The 20,263-nt window shown below is 43.6% G+C and overlaps 1 protein-coding gene across 15 annotated transcripts in view; it reads right to left on the reverse strand.

Moving 5' to 3' along the window:
* The window catches only part of msi (RNA-binding protein musashi), a 95,222-nt gene that overhangs the window by 42,137 nt on the left and 32,822 nt on the right, over nucleotides 1–20,263 (reverse strand). For 6 of the 15 annotated variants that reach the window (XR_014983449.1, XM_035871616.2, XM_035871610.2 and 3 more), the window contains one exon: nucleotides 19,520–19,643. The exons of 1 other annotated variant lie outside the window; for it this stretch is intronic. Coding sequence is in view for 8 of the 14 variants with exons in the window: in XM_035871616.2 (XP_035727509.1) it covers nucleotides 19,520–19,575 (56 nt within the window). In the remaining 6 variants the exon portion in view is untranslated. Of the gene's footprint in view, nucleotides 1–8,799; nucleotides 9,918–14,368; nucleotides 14,477–19,519; nucleotides 19,693–20,263 lie in introns of those variants that run through there. 8 more of the 15 variants (XM_035871617.2, XM_035871627.2, XM_035871614.2 and 5 more) reach the window with 5 other exon arrangements.

Consider the following 20,263-nt stretch of genomic DNA (forward strand, 5'->3'; position numbering starts at 1 on the left):
AAGGAGCGCAACAACGGGTCACCGAGCAGCAGCAGCAGCAGCAGCAGCCATATCGTCAGTGGCCGCTAGCAACGTCATCGACAACACAACACACATACATACACCATGTGTCCTCGCGACAAAGAGCTCATTCAACGGCGGACAATGGGCCTCCTCTCCCTTCTCTCACGGCTTACAACAGCACCGTTCGTGTCGTGCTTCACAACACCAACTTGAAAACCGAAAACTGGAAGAGAGATTGCCAATGGGCTTCGATGGATTTTTTAGATACTCGTATACACATATTTCGCTCGGATAAACTTTAAAAGATAAAGATGGAGAAGAACATATGAGTGCCATAAATGGTCAGATCGTTGATCCTTCAAGACGGTTGATGGATGGCCGAGGATTCATCAAGACCGTTCATTGAACGACTGGCACAAAAATAAAGAAAGACAACTAGAGCGAGAGAGAGAGAGAGAGAGCAGCGCGTGTACCGAGCCTTATGAACGACGACGACGAAGATACGTCTGGTGCATCCCAATCGTGGTTGGCCTTCGCTCTTTGAATGAGAACCATCGTGCCGTTAGCAATTTAGCAAAGCTCGCTGTCGGCAACAACGAAGCTCCTTCAGGATGAACGAACCGAGAAAAAGAGAGAAGTCGGTCTCTCTTTTCTCGTTTCTTCGCTCTGAGACTCCTCTCACGAGACGAAAAACGAGAAGAGAAACGCACGATGGTCCTCCATATATCTCTCTTTCTCTTTCTTCCGTACGTGCAGTACTGAGAGAGAGAGAGAGAGAGAGAGAGAGAGAGAGAGAGAGAGAGAAGCTACTATCTCTTGCGATGCCAGTTCAGAGTTTCGTCTGGTAAAAGCGAGCTACTCGAGAAAGGGTGTGGCTTACTTGTGTTGCACGAAGGAGGAATATATCTCTAGGTGCATACACGCGCGCTCACACGCACACACACACACGCGCGCGCGCGCGCTCGCAGATGTATAATATACGTGGAAGAGGACGAGTGGTGCTCGAGGTGAACCGCGAGATGAGAGGAAAGGTGCCGTCTGCTCGGACTAAACTGCTTGTTTTCAACGAAGTAGGAGAAGTAGCTTTACCTTCAAAGCGACCGCTCCTGACCACGGACTCGATTTTATTGGTTGAGTACGACGTTGCCTCCGGTGGCTCTAGAGAGACACACTCGCGAGTCCTCCGATGATCGTCTTACGACGAGCGCTCTCCTTTATCCCCCTGGTAAATTGGCCTTTATTGTTTCTCAAATAGACGCATGCACGTGCAATATTTACCGTAGAACGAACGAATAAAATCAAGGAACTAGATTCAAAGAATAGTTATATCTCTAAGTCCCTTTTTCTTCATTAAAGTCACGCATGACCTGTTGCTCTCTCTGTCGCAACACGATGTGGCAAAACCGGCCCCGTGAGTGACTCTAAAACGGCAGACATTTCGTGACACATTGCAGCATCGAAGGTTAGACTCGTTAAAATCTTAATTACTCTCGCTCCAACACGCAAACGTTCTCCTTTTAAATGCGACAAAAACTTTGCGATGTCGAGTGAAATATATACAATATATATCGAGAGAAATCTCTCTCGACGAATACGCATGCACGCATTTTTACATGAATAACTTATTTGTACGTAATATAATGAATAAAGAGTAAACGATAAATCTCGTCAGATAGGATAATCAAAAGCTCTTTAAATGCGTAAGCGAACAAAGTTTCTCTCAACCAAACGATCTCACGAGTGACCGACTAAACGTTGTGCAATAAGGAAAGTTTGTATTCCGAGGTTCTGCCAACGATTTTAATTAACGATTGCTTTTAAACTTATGGACCACGGCGAGCGCTTCGCTCTCATACTCCTCTGTTAACTCGAAAACGCGTACTTTCCTTATCGTTCCAATATAGATTTTCACCACTTTGCAATTTTATCTTTTTTTCTTTTCCCCCTTCCCAGAAAAAAGAGAGCCGCCCTCGTCGATTCTTCTCGTCTACGGAGATGATATACGTTTGGAATTATTTTGAACAATATTACGCACGACGAGAACTCTACGAACGTTAAATAAAATATAAAGGGTAGCTCGAGGAGTTTCTGTCTGTAGCTTACACATGAAATAAATGAGACAGAGTGCTCGCAGCTGCTGCTGTCTCGCACCTGGCGAGGAAACCTTTCGATCCTTCCAGCTGTAATAAATACAGAAAGAGAGAGAGGGAGAGAGTTCAGATATCGGAAGGGGCCCTGTAATTCCAGGCGAGTCTTCGCCGAGCGGAAATTTTCCAAATTTTAGGGCTTCGGCGAGTTCTACTCGGCCAAAGTGGATCGATTAGACAATTTTTTTTGCTTTGTTATCTTCGCGAGAAATTTTGCGTAACGCAGAATTAACAAGAACTTACCGCCGAATCGATTCGGAGCTCTTTCGCCGAGCCAACTTCAAGGCAGAGAAATCAATGAGGTCGCGTGCGTCGCTATTGTATGAAATATTTGCTTAAAGTCTCGTGTACGAGTACCCTAGTATTGTCTTGTTCTTTTGTTATCTTTGAGAATAGCGTTGACGACCGTACGTCGAAGGAACGTACGACGATTGTTAATTAAAGAAACTTTATGAAATAAATCTCCTATCGTTATCGAATATGTCGGTGTATGTATGTATACATATAATATATATATATGTGTGTGTGTGTGTGTGTATTCTCTACGCATTGAATGAAAAAAGAAAAAGAAAATTTCTTACAAAATCCTAGTAAAAGTATTTTCTCTTCTTCGACCTTATATCGGAATCGTCTTCGGTATCAGCAACACCGTTGCGCTTTTGACAAAGGAGAATTGAATGGGAATGTGCTGACTGTGACGAGCCCGAGCACTGAATATTCCGTTTCTTTCTTGATATCGCTCTACAGCGCGCAAAGGAAGAAATGTAAACGTTGAATGCACGTGAGAAATAATAAAGAGAGGCAGGAATATATATATATATATATATATCACCCGTATATAGTAAGTAAAAAGGTGTAACGAAAAAGGTGTCTGAAGGGTCTTGGAGTACAGCGGCTGCTTCCACCGGGAATGGACAAAATAATGTTAAAGAACATCGCTGAAAATGAATAGGTATATGTATATGTACGTTATACATCTTTTTTGATGAAACGTTTGTGCTTTTTGTTTTCTCTTCGTTCGGGCCAATAATCGCGATCTCTTTTGCACGTCTTATGTACATAAAACGATAGCGTGCACACCGTGGAACCGGAGTAAAGCTTCCAACGACATTGGATTCGTTGGGCATTTTAATCAAGTCGATAAGATGCGCCGTTACGCACAAAAATTCTCCAGATATAAGGTTAGAATCGGTTAATTGCTAAAATTAATTACAGTCTGGTGGGAACGGAGATAGGCGTTTCACGAATGACGGATTTAATTTGATGAACTTAGTTGGGCCGATCCTCCTCTCTGAAAATAATAACGATGAGTAATGACGATGATAACAACAATGATGATAGTAACAATAGAAATAAGAAGAAAGGCGAATTCGTGCTTCGACGGAGATGTAAGGAATAAGAGAGAAAGAGAGACGCTGGTAGCAAATAACGAGCGTTTCTCCGCTCAGTCGAGAGAACAAGAATCCGACAATAGTTATCTCGTTATTCGAGACTCGCTGGACCGTGTTCCCCGAAGTTACACGCGAAACGCCCAAGGTAAAACACGATCCTGTTGAACTATACGCGAATCGATGCGCCCTAGTAGCACAACGCCATTCCTCTTTTTCTTTTTCTTTCCTCCCCCGGCCCAACTAATCCAAATTCAATGTTGGTACTTTTACCTCGAGTCGATGCGACTACACGCGTAAAGAAATAATAATAATAATAATAATAATAATAAAAACGTCCGAAGAGGGTAGAGGACATTTTTTTCCGTGACCAAAAGGGCGCTCAGGGGAAAATAGCCCATTGGGTTATTTACGTCCGGGATAAAATCAATGGCGCGATTCTTTTGAAGGATCGCTCACAAACGCTGAATCAAATAATCACGTAACTTTCAATCAGGTGGTTATTACCAGAGTCGAATGAAGGAAATTCGACGAGTAGGACAGAGAAATTCACGGAGAACGAAACTTTTTTACTTTAATATGCTATCCGCGAATGGGACAAAATTCGCAAGGAATACAATTCCATTTTTTACGAATTCGACGTAGAGATGCGCGCGATGATCGAAAGATCGGTGATATTAGTCCCCGTGAGTGGAAAGATTGTGAAAAGACCTGTGACTCGAAGAAAAAACTTTAACGAAAGGAAAATTTTCTATCGGCGAAGAAAAAATTACGTGCTCGAACGATAATGTAATACCTTGAAGAAACAATAAAAAGAGAACAATAACGATCGAATTAATTCGGGTCACGGAGGCAGATCCTACTTTCGAAGCAAAACTATCAATCGAGTTACTCAATGTCACAGTCAATGAAATAGTCGATGCTCGACGATTACCAATGATTTTTATATGGTTCAAGTAAATAGGCTAACAATAAAGTTGACTAATTTTTCTTTCGATTTCTTATCCGCTCGTTGCCGCCTTTCCTCCTCCCAAACTCAATCCAATATATATATATATATATATATATATATATATATATATATATAATTGAACGAAAGAAAGATAAATTTTCATCGGACGAATGCGGATGGTAGAAAGAAGGAAAGGCTCGACGCTCGTAAATCGAGAAGAGCGAAATAGCAAAGTAAGAGAGTGCCGCGGTACGAAAAGAGATTGTGGGTGTGGGGAGGAGAAGAGCAGGCCGTCGCAAGAACGACGGAGAAGTGGAAAGAACGTATGCGGGTTGTGTAGGGGAATAGGAAGAAAGATACGGATGGTTATGGTCTGATGGGAGAAGCGAGAGAGAGAGGCGAGGAAAAGAGGGAAACAGTGGCAGGCACACCACGTGCATCGACCGAGGTCTTTGTCACTGGAAACCACCGTACTCGATTTCTCTCTTCTTCCTCTCCGTTTTTCTATTCTTCGTAACGCGAAGCCAAACTTCTCTTATTTCGAAAAATCTTCCAATGAAGATATCGAATTTGAGATCGAGTGAGAAAAATACAGACGCTCGTAACAATAGTATCCTCCTATTACTAACCCCGGCAAGACGCTGTTATATATTCCTTTTCTATTCCGCGTAATCGCGATCACGTGCGCCGCTGTACCTCTCTCAACATTCGACAGCTATGCTTAATCCGCCGTACCAGTTCTCGTTCATATTAGCTTCGCAGCGTATTTGCCAAGAAAGTAAACGCAAAAGAAAATTTCCCTTTCCTTTTTCTTCTTTTACTTTGTAGCTCGAACGATTAAGAAAATATATATGATTCGTAAATCTATTCAAAATTCCCGAGATATAAGGGCGTACGATCGAGAAGAGAATTTTTCAAAGTGGAGGAGAGAAAGCCGAACGTTGCCTTTTCTCTCACTTTCGAGAGTGTTTCTGCCCCCCCCCCCACCTCTCCCCTAAGTGGAACACTCCGAAAGAGAGCAATTTGCTTCTAGTTCACGAACGAGTCACCGTCCAAACTACTAATTACGACGGTCCCGCGCTTTCCGATAGAAAACAAATGGTCCGATGAACGTTTACTCGCAACGAAACTGCGCGAGCGCGAAAGAATCTCGATGGAGGGAGAAAGAGAGAGAGAGAGAGAGATGCAAAGACAGACTACTCTCGCTGTCCGTATATTTCATCGGTAAAACGAAAAAAGCAACGAGAGAGGACGTATAACGAAAAATTGGATCGTTCGGACGAAAACGTATCCCTGGATAATTATTATTATTATTATTATTATTATTATTATTATTATTATTATTATTATCATCATCATCATCATCATCATCATCATCATCGCCGCCAAGGGAGTTAGAACGAAGTCGTAATTATTCCTTCCGCAATTAATTAACCTAAACGAGCGCGCGAGATTTGACGGACACACACGGTTTAGCCTTTTGCGGCGGGATGTCACTCTCGTGACGGCACTCGAGAGCCATGCGTTCCACTTTATCGGGGATTATCATGCACGAGGGGCTTATCAACGATATACGTGTACACTTTAATCGCTCTCCCTAACGATCATTCGCATCGGAAATTATTTATCGAACGTAACCAAGTTACCTTTACCCGAAAACCGACTATTTCTCCTCCTCTTATGAGAATACTCTGCGATTTTCTCTCTCTCTTTCTGTCTACCTTTCGTTACGACCAAAATTTGACATTGTCGTCGGTTATCATTGGAGATTGGCACCTTTGATAATCGTATACGTCCACAGATCGAGTCCAATGTCGCTTCTTCCACCACTGCTCTTAACGATCTCCCCTTAATGGACTTTAATAGCCATCTTCGTCTTCGCATACTTCCGTGTACTCTCGAGAGTCTAGCGAAAATAATCTTTCAAGGCCGATGACAGACAACGCCGCGCGTCAAGAGCTTCCAAGGATATGCACGGATTATATATCGCAAGATAGTTTCAAGTTTCCCGCCTTAAATTCGTTCCTTCATAAAGATCCGAGCTTTCTCTTTTTCACTTTCTCCATTTTTATTCTAAATAGTCGTAATAGCTTGGAACGAAAACTATCTTATATATTAACTCCGATTGGTTAGATTTTCCTCTCCTACGAGTTACGTTCCAGGCTTTTACGTCGTTTCGGAAAGCAATCACGGTCGGCGTAAAAAAGGCGCGCGCGCACGCGCAATCGCTACATATTACTTTTTATTCTCTGCAAAAAAAAAAAAAAAAAAAAAAAAAAAAAAAAAAAAAAAAAAAAAAAATGGAGAAAATAATCTGTTAGCGCACGTGGCGCTTCAAATCGTCGACGCGACGAAAGAGAGAATAAATGGCGCCAAGCGTAACGGATAGATGGACTTCATTCGCTGTCAAATCGTAACTGCACGAGAAGCAATCGAGCGATTTTATTGATGAAAGAAAAATATACCTGCCCGCATGATAATAAATAAAAGAACGAGGCAGAAAAGTTGAGAGAAGGAGAAAGATGGAAAGTATCGAACGTACCATCTGTTTTTGCGTTGTCAGGACGACGAGTACTACTCGGACGGTTAGAGAAGGAAGGGACGAAGACTGATGCCGATGGCCGCGAAGAAGAGAAAGTAACGTAATCCACGACACCCTTCGCGTCTTTTCTGCGAATCTCTTCCCCCCCCCTTTCCGCGTCCGATCACCACTTGGCATAACGCGTTGTCACGACGACCGATGAGGAATGTAAAGAAAAACAAAAAAAAAAAACAAAAAAAAAGGAAAAAAAAAGAACCAACGAAACCAAGAATAACCAACATATAAGGAAACGTTCATTTATATAGAATCGTGCCGTATACATTCCGAGTTCGGAACATTGCACGACTGTTAGTGCTTTATTATTTATATACAACCGTGCCGTGCCGTGCCGTGCCATTTAATCGTCCAAATATTTATATACATCGGAGAATGTCCAGAATGCATCTGAAATATAAACGTGTCAATCGGTTTGACAATTAAATGTCTTGGGGGAAAAAAACCTTCGCGTACTTTTACAATTACACCAGAAAATAGAAACAATATTCATAGGGATCAAACGCAAGCGTGATGTATAAAAATCGTGTGACGTATAAAACTATGAAAAACAATTTTGTGCATTTCGTTGCACTTCCACGACGCAATGCACATCTTATATAAACGAATCTTGATCCTTTTCCCACTGGCTGGCTACTACGATATACACGTTATATATTCTCATATAACATACAGCAACGTACGTATTTTCAAAAAAGAAAAAAATAACAAATGCATTTTGTACAATTTTATTGACTAACGCGCGCAGTTGGTACGATAGTACGTATTTTCGCCGCTAGTCGAGCACGAAATTCAAATGGCCGAACACTCGAGAAAGACAAGTTTTGTTTTCTTCGTAATAGACGCATTAGAGAGAGAGAGAGAGAGAGAGAGAGAGAGAGAGAGAGAGAGAGAGAGAGAGAGAGATGTTGTGATTCTTGAAAATGTGCGTGCGTGAGGAGGGGAGGTAACTACGCGACGAGAAGGCAGAAATGAGGAGAAAGCGATAGAAAAAGAGGGTGAGTGCCATCGAGCGAGCAAACTGGGGGAGCCTAGGACGAGAGAGAGAGAGAGAGAGAGAGAGAGAGAGAGAGAGAGAGAGAGAGAGAGAGAGAAAAGATGGCAGAAGGGGATAGACAAAGCCTCGACGCGTTGTTCCCAAGTCCGGGCGTACCTCTCGTGTGCGACGAGCATACCTATATACACGCTCGCTTCTTCTACGGTATATACAAGCAAACGATATATCCAAGCAAGAGAAGAAGGGAGAGAAACAAGCGATATTCCTTTTTCGTGCGAGTCGTTCTACGAAAGGAAACAAAGCGTGTAGCGTCTGTATGCCAGAACAGAAGGGAGAGATAAAAGGAAGGGGGGACAGGACGCACGAGGACGAAACGTGCAGGTAGAGGAGCAACGCTTTCTCTCTCTCTCTCTCTCTCTCTCTCGTTCGCTCGCTCTCTCCTTCTTTCTCTCTCTCTCTCTCTCTCATCCGACCGGTCGACGTGAGACGAAGAGAAGAAAGAAACGAACGAGTCGGGGAGAGAAGAAAAAGAAGACATGCGAAGAGTGAGAGAGGTTACGTCTCGAGGAAAAAAACGACAAAAACTCTTGCTCGCGTTTCGTGTATATGTGTGTGTGTGTGAGAGAGAGAGAGAGAGAGAGAGAGAGAGAGAGAGAGAGAGAGAGGATAGGCAGTTGGAAAGAGAAAGAAAGAGATTGTAGTGGTTCGTAGCTTACCCGACTGCCGGGAAGGTCGTGTAAGGAAACATCCTGACTCTTCTTAACTTCCAGGATCCCTGGCTTGCGTTCGGCTTTTCTCTCTCTCTCTTTCTCTCTCTCTCTCTCTCTCTTTCTCCCTCTCCGTTTCTCCAAGTATCCAGATATCGCGGTGTATCGCGATAACGATCGTTATCTCTCGCGTAGCTTTTTTTTCGCTTGAGTTCCTTCTCTCCTTTCCTTTCGACGAGAACGCTGAACCGAGAGACAAGGTAGCGCGTGGAAAGGAGAGACGACGCGCACGACGGCTGCGAGGACGACTCGGTAGCAAGTTCAAGGTCTCCGAGAGCACGCGATACGCGACACGATGCGACGCGACGCGGCTAAAAGGATATACCCAGCGAGGAGGGAATAAAGAAAAAGAAAAAGAAAAAAAAGAAAGCAAAAAAAACGTTATAGTCGAGAATTCTTCCTTTCTTCTCTCTTCTCGCGGTGGTAACGCGCGGAACGAAACGGAACGCGAGAGCCAGCGGGACGCGCGAGACAAAGGACGAAAGGGATCTGCGAGCAGCGCTCTGGCAGCCGCACGCGAAACCAAAGAGAGAAAGAAAGAAGGACAGATGCCGCACGTACTTTTCTCTCTTGCTCCTCGGTCTTTTTTCACAGATAGGCAGGAAGCACACGAGGCACGGTCACACCACTTTTAGGATATTACTTCTTTATCCGTTTCCTCTTTCTTCTCTGTCTCGTCCTATCCTTTGAGGCCTTCTTCTTCTTTCTCGCGTCACGCGTGCGCGAGAGGACGCGCCAAATCTCTCTCTATTTCGATTCTCGTTGATTTTCTCGAAAGGTACGACGCGACCGCGGTGAGTAAGTCGAGACTCGGGTAAAATCGAGGACCGATCGTTGCTTGCTTCGCCCTAAGGACGGACGCACGCACGCACGCACACACACACATACACACCATACACACACCACACATATATATATGTGTGTGTGTGTATATATATATTATATATATATATATTATAGACACGCGCGCGCGCGCGCGTACGGTCTTAGGACACAAGAAGAAAACTAGAAGGAAACGCGCGTCCCTGCTTCTCTCTTTCAACGATATGCGTCGACTATGCACTCGCACCGACTGCCGGTGCTCGAGTGGTGGGGGTAGCCCCTGCCTCGCCGGCTAGGCGGCAGTGGCGCCGCGCCGGCTGTCACGAGGGAGGGGGAACGTAGCTCGTTGGCTGAATACGTTTACCGGACGTTGAGCGGGGGTGAGGTTAGAAGGGGGCGCCCCTAGGATAGGTCGAAAGGATGCGGGGGGATGAGCGCGGGACGTGAGCGCACCCTCCAACGCACGACGGCCGTCACGCGTACTAACGGCTCTATCTCTCTCTCTCTCTCTCTCTCTCTCTCTCTCTCTCTCTCTCTCTCTCTCTCTCTCTCTCTCTCTCTCTCTCTCTCTCTCTCTCTCTCTTCTCGAAGTTTGTTGCGACTTTTAATACATTTTCCGACTCGATATCCTTCTCCTTTTTTCACAGAATCTAAAAATGGCCGTTATCGTTGGAGTAACGTGTTGATACGATCAATGACAAAGGAACTCTTCGAAACGAGGCAAGTGTCTTATTTTAAGAGATAAAAACCGAGCGATCATCGTATACACGAACTGCTAACGAATGTTCCGCATTTTTCTACCAATGGCCGTTTTCCTACGGCACGATTGTTATCTGAAAATAACGAGCCGCTTTAAATTCGATATAATAATAAACGATCTATCGACTATGGTGAAACGAACGTAATATTTCTTTGGAATGCGTTCGATCGTAATAGGGAATATCGACGCGTGCCAATAATTCGTAGTACCTCTGCCCTTCGATAGAGGACCCTGTATCGTTAAACAAGCTATAATCCGTTGCGACGGCACTGGCCAAAATTATGACGCGTCCCTTCGGTCGGTAAGCTGTTTGCAAGCTTGATAGAATTAATTAGATATATTCGTACGTGTATACGTTTGCGAACGAAAGCGCGCGCGCGCGCGATTTACACGGGAAATCTCGCTCGCTCCGTGGAGATCGTTTAATGAAAAATTTTTCACGAACGGAAAGACCAAAAACGCAAAACGATGAAATCAGATTTTATTCGGTCGAGACTTTGCGACCGCTACGAGACCGTTAACGCTTCGTCGGACGAAGAAGGAGACGACGGCACGTGTTCGCGAAAGAAAGAGAAAAAGAAGATATAAAAAGAAAAGAGAGGGAACCAAGCGTTCGTTACATGTGGTAAGCGTTCGTGCAAAGAGTAAATAACCAAGTACGTGGGGCTCGAAGCGAAACCGGTAAAGCGACGGCGGTGGGTCGACGCCATGAGTTATGCAACCGTAAGACGCATACAGTTCGTGGGTTTATGCGCTCGTAGGAGAACGTTCGACGGAATTATTATCTCTCGGTGAGATATATCGCAACGTCTTTTAGACGAACTACTCTACGAGCTAGCCAATCAACGTCGGATAGTTTTTTTTATCCTTCTTTCCTTTTCACTCCGTCAATTTCTTTCTTCCATTTTCTTTCGTGGACCACACGGTAAGCCGATAGGTCATGATCGGAAATAGCTGGCCAACCTCCAAATCGTCGGACAGATTCCGAGCGTGCGAGGAACGTCTCAAGGTGAATGCGTTGACCTTATTCGGTAAATATACGCAACTCTATGTGGTTATCAAGCGAAAAAAGAGAAGAAAGAAATAAAAGCTCGACTCTTGACGAGAGTATAACTTTTTTACTTTGAAATCAACGCCGTCGCGAGATCGTACCTATTCCAATTAAAGATTCCCGCGAAATGGGCGCATACATATGGAAAAGTCGATCGAACGGGGCAAGAAAGACGTCGGGGCGGAATGTAAAAATCGCGCGCGCGAAACGAATTCCACTCGAGTCGTTGCGAACAAAAAGCAGGAAGCGTTTCCTCTCTGCAATACGAGCTCCCTTTAAGAGGATTCGTTCGTTCGTTCGTTCGTTCGTTCGTTCGAGAGAGAGAGAGAGAGGAGACACCTGGGGGTGACCCGTTCGACGGCACTCGTCGTGCTTCCCTGTCCTTCTAGAGACTGGAATCGCGTCGTTCACCCTCTAGCCACGTGTTTCCCTTTATATCCTCGCTGTATATATATATATATATATATATATACTCCCCGATGCATAGGGAGGATGAGAACGGCGGTGCGGTCGTAGCAACTTTATTACGCAAATTCAATTTACCTCGTCTATCGCATCGTCGAGGAGCAACGAACCAGTAGACGGACTAACGCGCGGAGAGAGTACTAAAGTAGCAAAGTAGCAAAGTTTCCGCGATCAATTTGCAAAGATACTAGAGAGCTATCTAAAAAATGACATACCTATTACAGAACGATTTGAACGTTCCAGTACACGTCGCTGCACTTTTCGCGTTCTTATACGTATACGCGCGTAGGATAGATAGATGCCGCAACTACATCGGCCACGCACATTCGGCCGCGATCGTTAAACCGTGTAACTCGGCCTCGGTGAAAGCTATCTGGGTTATTTTACAAAGGAACTCATCCGAGGGAGCTCTTAACAAGTGCTGCGGGTCGTACAAGAGAGAAATAAAGAGAGAGAGAGAGAGAGAGAGAGAGAGAGAGAGAGAGAGAGAGAGAGAGAAAGAGAGATGGAAGAAGGGAATGAAACAAACGCGGTAACGATTTTGTGTCGACAAAGCCGACCGTTTGCAATTTCACCAAATGGAACTTTTCTTTAATACACGGAACGGGAACATAAGTAACGGACGAACATAAAAAATATCCATGTTTCATCAAACGTATCGTTTACGTCGGACAGAGGTGAAAACCGATAGGAAAGATCTCTTCTCGTTTTACAGGGAAAAAAGATAATTACGGGCTTACTATCTTTGCGAGCATTAACTCGCATTGGAATATCGAAAATGAAGGAACGATTAATAGGCGCAGTCGAGTTCGAATTTTAAGCGATCGCCACTGGCAGCTAGCGCCGTTTGAATATCACGGAAATTGAAACTATAAATTCTGCGATCCCATAAATTCCGTGACTTACCGAGCGTAAACTCTGTTCTCTCTCGTGGCTCGAACAGAGAGAGAGAGAGAGAGAAAGAGAGAGAGAGAAAGTCGTAAGTACTGTAAAATAACGAGCGCGAGCTAGCTACTACTTCGGAACATTCTCACCTCGAGGCTACGAGCCCGAAAGGCCTCTTACTTACGAAGATTCATTTTATCATTCTCTTCTCGCGTCGCAAACGCGAATAACAGGTAGCTACGTGACAGGAAAGAATTGACTACATAGTTTTCACGAGAAATCTGTTACGTGTACAAGGATCTTTGTTTTTTACAACTGCATCTACTAGTCGCTAACAACGCACTAATTAACATTAGTTCTTTAAAAGTCTTATATTTTCGAGAAGGAAAAAAATTTCTTTCCTAACATTTCGAGGATTCGATTAAATAAATGTTAACCTGTAAAACGTAAAATGGCGCTCGGTTGATCATCGTTTCGAAGAGGAAGGGAGCGAGAGAGAGAGAGAGAGAGAGAGAGAGAGAGAGAGAGAGATCGAAAATGGTTCTCTGGTCGGTAGTAGAACGTATTCTCGTCACGACGAGTTGCACCGGGTGGTACGGTGTGCCAGACACGAGCCGGTCTTTACTACTGACTGCCACTGCTACTACTACTACTACCACTACATACTCTTCTCACCCTTAGTCTCGTTCGACCTCACCCTTCGTTGCCGGAACACTCACTTAACTTCCATCCTTCCTTCTCTCTCTCTCTCTCTCTCTCTCTCTCTCTCTCACTCGCTTGCTCTCCGTCGAGACTTTGCGAGATTTTCCTTCTTATCGCATTTTCCCTCTCTTTCTCGCGCGCTTATCGCTTTCCGCTGCTTTGCGTAATTTTATCCACCACTTACTTGCGACACGTGCTTATAAATACGTAATCGTTGGCTGTCCGACATTATTTTGTTCACTTTTTATCAGATTTTTATCCATTCTCTAGTCATTCTCTCTCTCTCTCTCTCTCTCTCTCTCTTTCTCTTATTGCGGTCGTATCGAATCGAAAAGAAAGGAAAGGTGATAAAGCTCAAAGAGCACAAAGCTCTGCGCTAAAGCTCTTTTATTACGAATCTGTTTGTAAACGACACAGCCACGAGATCATGTCATTGAGGTATATCTCCTGGCAGAGATATCGTCCGACGCGATCGTTAGCAAAGTTCGTCCTTCGTCGTACCATCGAGTTTCTGGCCCCATTGTCGAGCCCGATACCGTATCGATTCCAAGGAGCTCGAGGTGGGGCTAAAAGTAGAAGAAAGAGAAACGAATGGAGACCCGGTGGAAAAGAGAAAACAAGTGGAAACGGAGAGAATGTTGGTTGGAAAAAAGAGAGAAGGATAGTACAAAAGTACGCGGCCCTCTTCGTTACTCTTATCGAAAACCGGAAGCAGTATCGACAGCCCTGAGGTCACTCCGATCGAAGATTTTTCGATTGTTGCCTCTCACGAATACTCTGACAAAAGAAATCGGAGCAAAGTTGGATCTCTAGTTCGGCAAGGGTGGTCCTACCTTGCTCGAGTTTAGAATTATAGCTGAAACGATATCTTGGTTCGAACGTTTCTCGACACTTTTGCTTCCCTTTTATTCTTGCTCCTTTTTCTTCGGCCCGATGAATTTCTAAAGATCGTAAAAGATTTTAATCGTAAAAACTCTCGCCGTGATTTGACAAGCGTGATTGAATCCGATTAGAAAATTGTGGGGAAAAAAAAGGAAAACGGAAAAAAAAATTCGCCGTCGAAAGTGGCACGCATCGTTGCGCACGAATTAACACACCGACGCGGCGTACGATTTCCTTTCTCCTAGTCTAATCTTTGTTCCTCTCCGTTAATCACGGAAATGCGACGTTAACGAGCGCGATTACATTTACACGAGCGATTACCACACACAGCGGCTCCTCCGTGGGTGTGTGCTAATCGTTGCTCCACATCTACGCTCTTACGATCGATTCGATCGACTCCGAGAGAAGCTACGCACACTCCCTGATATTTTTAACATTATTACAATAATCGGATACACCCAACGATATAAAAGTCTTTCCTCCTTTTATTAGGAAAAGACGTTTGGGACATCCTCGAATTCATTTAACTCGCTTATCGCTCGTTTACATTAATCCTGCCATTAGAGTAATTACGTTGGAATCTACAGGTCGCGTCGGAACGTGCAGCAGGTGGGAGAGGAACACACCGAAACGACGAAGATCATCCTAGTTCCGATCGAAGCTGGTTTCCATGGAGAGAGAGAGAGAGAGAGAGAGAGAGAGAGAGAGAGAGAGAGAGAGAGAGAGAGAGAAGGAGGAGGTGGGGTGCGAAGGGTCGAACGTGACTTCATACGGGAAAGGGGACGTCCCGTTAGTGAGCTGCCCAACAACGCCGTGGAGACCGAAAACTATCGGGAATCATCTCGAGACGAACTCGTTTAACCGAGCTCGCCTATTCGACGAAGCGAAACCACGTTGCGGCTTTCCCACCGGCAGTTGTCAAGAGATTATCCTTAGGCGAATCTCTAAGCTTCTTTCTCCTCTCTTACGCTGTAGATCTTCTCTATACGCTGTGTGTTAAAGAAAAAATATTTAAATACTTTTTCACTCGGACGTGACATTACTTTCGAATAAATGAATTATTTCGATCTTGCGGGATTTGAGAATATTTTCGAATAATTGCATCTCAACCCTTTCAATATCTAATCGTTTGATCGAATATTTATAGAATATCGGTATCGCCGTTAGTCCTTTTACAAAGCAAAAAAGAGATTTCCGAGGATTAGTACGGACGTATCGTCGACGTTCTCCTATTATTCGCTATTCACGATAATATTATCCGTTACGTAGGAACGTTCGATTATCATCTTCGCCGAGCGATCAGTTTAAAATCGTTTAAGAGAAACGAATTTATTTGTAAAATAAATATTTCATTTGGAATCTAACGAACATTTTAACGAACATATATTTTCGAGGAACACCCTGTGCATTAAGTCATCGTTGTCGTCGCCTGGCCATTCTCACACCAATCTTCATTCAAACCCAAGAAATAAGGAACAAAGTGAAGCGTCCGCCGTCTTGTCGTGCACCTGTCGTCGACCTGTCTTCGTTCCACCGTCGCTGCGCGTTAACATATACCTCTTTAACGAAACTTTGGAATTTCGCAACAGCGTCGAAGACCGAGAGAGATGGACGGATAGAACGATTACGGGCAGTGGTGGTAAAGCAGCACACGGACGCGTCCGTACATACGGAAATGTCATTAAAGCGTTACACCTAATTGCACCATTAGGGTATCCGTCTAATGCCAAGTTGAAACCGCAATCCGATTTCGATGAAATTTCGAAAGCGACGAGAGACGGCCACGATTACTCCTTACCGATATTTTTCCTATCGTTGTGTCTCCCTCGTAAAATGTAGTAAAATGTAGTTTCGGATAAACGATTTTGGGAAAAGTTTTGAGATATTAATAGAGTCGATATTAAGAGAACGAATCTGATTTTCTCTTCTAATAATTTTTTTATTTCATTACGCGTTTCATTCACGCGTATAATACAAAGTAGTAATAATAAATGCTACGTTACAAAGTATCACGTAGAAATCGAATAGCTCGGCTTGCCATAAACCGTACGCGTAATCCTCCACCATAATGGTATCTAAATGCGAATCATTCGATATTCCGATTGTATAGGATCTCTCGAATCACGGCAAGCCGATATTATCGTGCGGATATATCGGCGATACCAATTGCATTTGCTTTACTCGCGACTGACGGTTTCGTGGTCTTGTAAGTGTAAATATAAACGTACTGGTATATCGTTCTAATAGATGGAACGAAAAATATTAATAATAATGAGAAAATAATTTCGAAAGAATATTAGAAGATTGCGAATCGAAAGAAAATTCTTCTGCTCGCGTTGCCAACGTCTTAACCTCTCGCACGTCCCTTAACAAAGCTTTTTGATTATTACCTCCCTCTCTCTCACTCTTATCGATCTTCGAAAAATCTTCGCAAGACAGAGACTCGTGGGAACAAAGAGCGGCTACGCTAGAAAGAAGAAGTTAATTGCAGACGCCGTTCTTTAGATTCTTTTTTTATTTCCCCTTCTACTGGCAACGTAAAAGGGAGAGAGAGAGAGAGAGAGAGAGAGAGAGAGAGAGAGAGTTGGGGAAGAACAACGAAAGAGGCTGAAAAAAGGGATGCGCGTGTGCGTAACTCGTGCGTTTACTTACACGCTTATATACGTGTCTGTGTGCAAAATCACGGCGTTCTGCCCCTGAAAGAACTTTAATCAAAACTACAAGAGAGAGAGACCTACTTTCTCATTCGTTCATCCTCGCTTCCGACTTCTATTTTCTCTCTCTCTCTCTCTCTCTCTCTCTCTCGCTCGCTCGCTCGCTCGCTCGCTCTATCTCTTTCCGTTGGTACCGCGTAGCCGGAGAAGAGGAGTCTAGGCAGAATGCCTCGTGCCTGGCAACGATGCTACATTGTCTATGCCACTTTATTGTCGCGACCGTTAGAAGACCATCCCAGTTGTCGTCGTTTTCCAACGAAGCCGGAGTTTGATTTAAACAACGCGGGCTCCGACTCTATCCTCCAACTCGCAAGCTATTTTTCCTTAGAACTTTACGAGACGAAGAAGAGGAAAAAATATAAAAGTGCAACTCTGAGTGCAAAGAGATATCTTGGCGCGTTTAATTCGTCTTCTTCTTGGTAGTCTTCGATACAATGGTACAAGTAATAAACAATAAATGAGAGTAAAGAAATCGATTCGTTAATTAGATCGCTCTATTTAGCGAGTCATCGTAAAATAATATTCGAGAATGGTGCGGAGAATCCATTGGCAAGATGACTAGCGTCGACGATCTCTAAGGATACGTTCTAATCTATTCGCTCCGCGGCATTTGGCGAAACGGATAGCCAAGTGCTAGGCTAGAATCGCTTAGAAATGGACGGAATATCGTTAGGCTCTTTAGGAATTCGATCGTTCGATTCCAAGAAGAGAATACTCGCCGAGGCTAAATAATCCGCGTTATTCCGAGTGGTTCGTCTAATGGATATACCGCGAGACGTTTCGACATTCGTCTCCATTTTTCCTTCCTTCCGAGAATGATTCGATCGTGCCACTCGACGACGGAAAAATGCATTTCATTCTTCCGTCCTATTTATTAATTACTCTCGTTATCACGATTATCCGAGTTTTAATTAATACTTTAACACTACTCACTCAGTCACGAGTATCCACGATCGAAAACTCTACTCGATGCCGTTGATACCAACTACTGTGTGTCCAATTAAAAAACGCGTCATTCTCGTAGTCGATTCCTTTTAAAGAGAAACATCGATTATATTTCTTGTAAAATCGATCGGGTCGTGCAAAGTGAGCATGCTGACTCGTTTCGATTGTAGAGCCGCGTAAAGTATCTCGAAGGGAAGACGGGGGAGATCTTATTTCCTCGGCGTAGCAGGTACATCGAAGGGAACAGCCACTAAAAAAAAAGCAGGTGGAATCGGATGGAAACATCGCTAACGATTAAGCTTATCTTTTAAGAAAAGGACCGACTCGACAAGCTCTTTTTCATTAACGCGAGAATTCTCGTCCGACCGGCTTCTCTCTCTCTCTCTCTCTCTCTCTCTCTCTCTCTCTTTCTTTTTTTTTTCCAATCCCGATCAGTCATGGGAAGCAATTGAAAGGAATCGTTCTCCTTTTTATTAGAACGCAACGTTATTAGCACGACCACCAGTGGATTTTCACCTAAAATTAAATCCTGATAGAAATTTTTGCTTCTTTCCTTCTTTCTTTCTTGCTTTGGGAAAAAACCAATGGATAGGCATGATATACCTACGGAATTTATCCGTGACAGTGATTCTTTTCCTTTTTGTTTCGATAACTTTGACGACGTAGAGACGTACGATATATCGAACGTATCCCTTTTATCCGCTCTACGAACGCTCTACGAAAGCATTGTTTATTAAAAAAGTATACGGTATTGGAGATATTATCGACGTTAAATTTCAGTGAGCTTCGCGAATAAAGTTCTTACAAGTTTCTCTCTCGTCTCGGATACTCGGGCATTCGTCGTTAAGATATATTCCAGATATATTTTTGCATACCTTTATATACTACTTCTATAAGCATGCATGCACTAGACGGACTTCTATACATACGCCGTACGTACGTATCTATGTCAAGTGAAGCTTTCGATAACAGCTCTCTACTGCTTTATTTTACGCACTACGAGCGTGAAAGCACCTCGGAAACTCGCGAATGAAGAAAAGAAAGAAAGCAAAAAAAAGAAAAAAGAAAAAAAAAAGAAAAAGAAAAGAAAAAGCGAGAGCGAGAGAGAGAAACTATCGTACGAGACGTTGAATTCTTTCGCAAAACCTCGTATGCCATTATATCAATTCATTATATTAATTTCAACTTCCGCTTTTAAATTTGCCAAAAGCCTCTATAAGGCGATCGTAAAGAGTATTCGAAAAGAGTATTTTGCGAACACACGATATACATCTACGATTGATAGAGAAAATGATAAGACGACGCTGACAAAGTGCCAAAGTGCCTTCACGTTTTACGTTGAAATTTCTGACCGGTGCGAGGAAAGCCCTAAACTTTCGCCGAGAGCTTTTATAAGAGGCTTCCGAATTTGGAATATCGAGGAAACGACGAGTCGTCACTTACCAGTTCTCTATGACGCCGACGTTCGTGAAATTCGGTGGAAAGCTCGCGGCCGCCATAGGTGGTCGCGACCGATTACTCGAGCCTCCCTGTCACTTCCGTCTCTTCTCGGGGACACCGACGTGCTCTGCATGAAAAAATTGACCAGTCGATTAGACGACGTCGGAATTTCGATTCTGAAAAAACAAAAGAAACAGAAAAGAAACACGGGTGTTCATTTTCAACCAAATGGCTCGTAAACGCTTCCGATTGCCGAGAGAGAGAGAGAGAGAGAGAGAGAGACGAGATGCGATTAAGCGTCAAACACGAATTGAACGTTACGTCGAAATACGTTACGACGTTCTCCATTGTGTTCCATCGCAACGTATCGAGATCCCGATAACCGAATGCGCACGATAATAACTTTCAACAGGTCCCACGATCGTCTCCTTCGAACACGTACGTGCATAATATATCGTAGAAGGATACTGAGCAAACTATTGTTTCCAACGTTATGTCTAACGATAAGAAGCATAATTTCAAGTCGAAATAAAACGATGCACCATTGCTATATCCAATTACAAGTTATCAAACTTAAATTTCTCCACTCTATTCCGACTTGTTTCAACGAGTAACAAAGTTTATCACCAAGCAAACGAGATGATCAATTTTAGGGAAGCCTTCATAAATGGTTAAATAAGACATACCGGTGTTATAAAGGAAACCAAGTAGAATTTCTTATGGTTGAGAAATTTCTATTATATTCTA

Source organism: Vespa mandarinia, chromosome 21 (assembly GCF_050613455.1).
Source record: "Vespa mandarinia isolate Hongniang chromosome 21, ASM5061345v1, whole genome shotgun sequence".
Classification (NCBI taxonomy): Eukaryota; Metazoa; Arthropoda; class Insecta; order Hymenoptera; family Vespidae; genus Vespa; species Vespa mandarinia.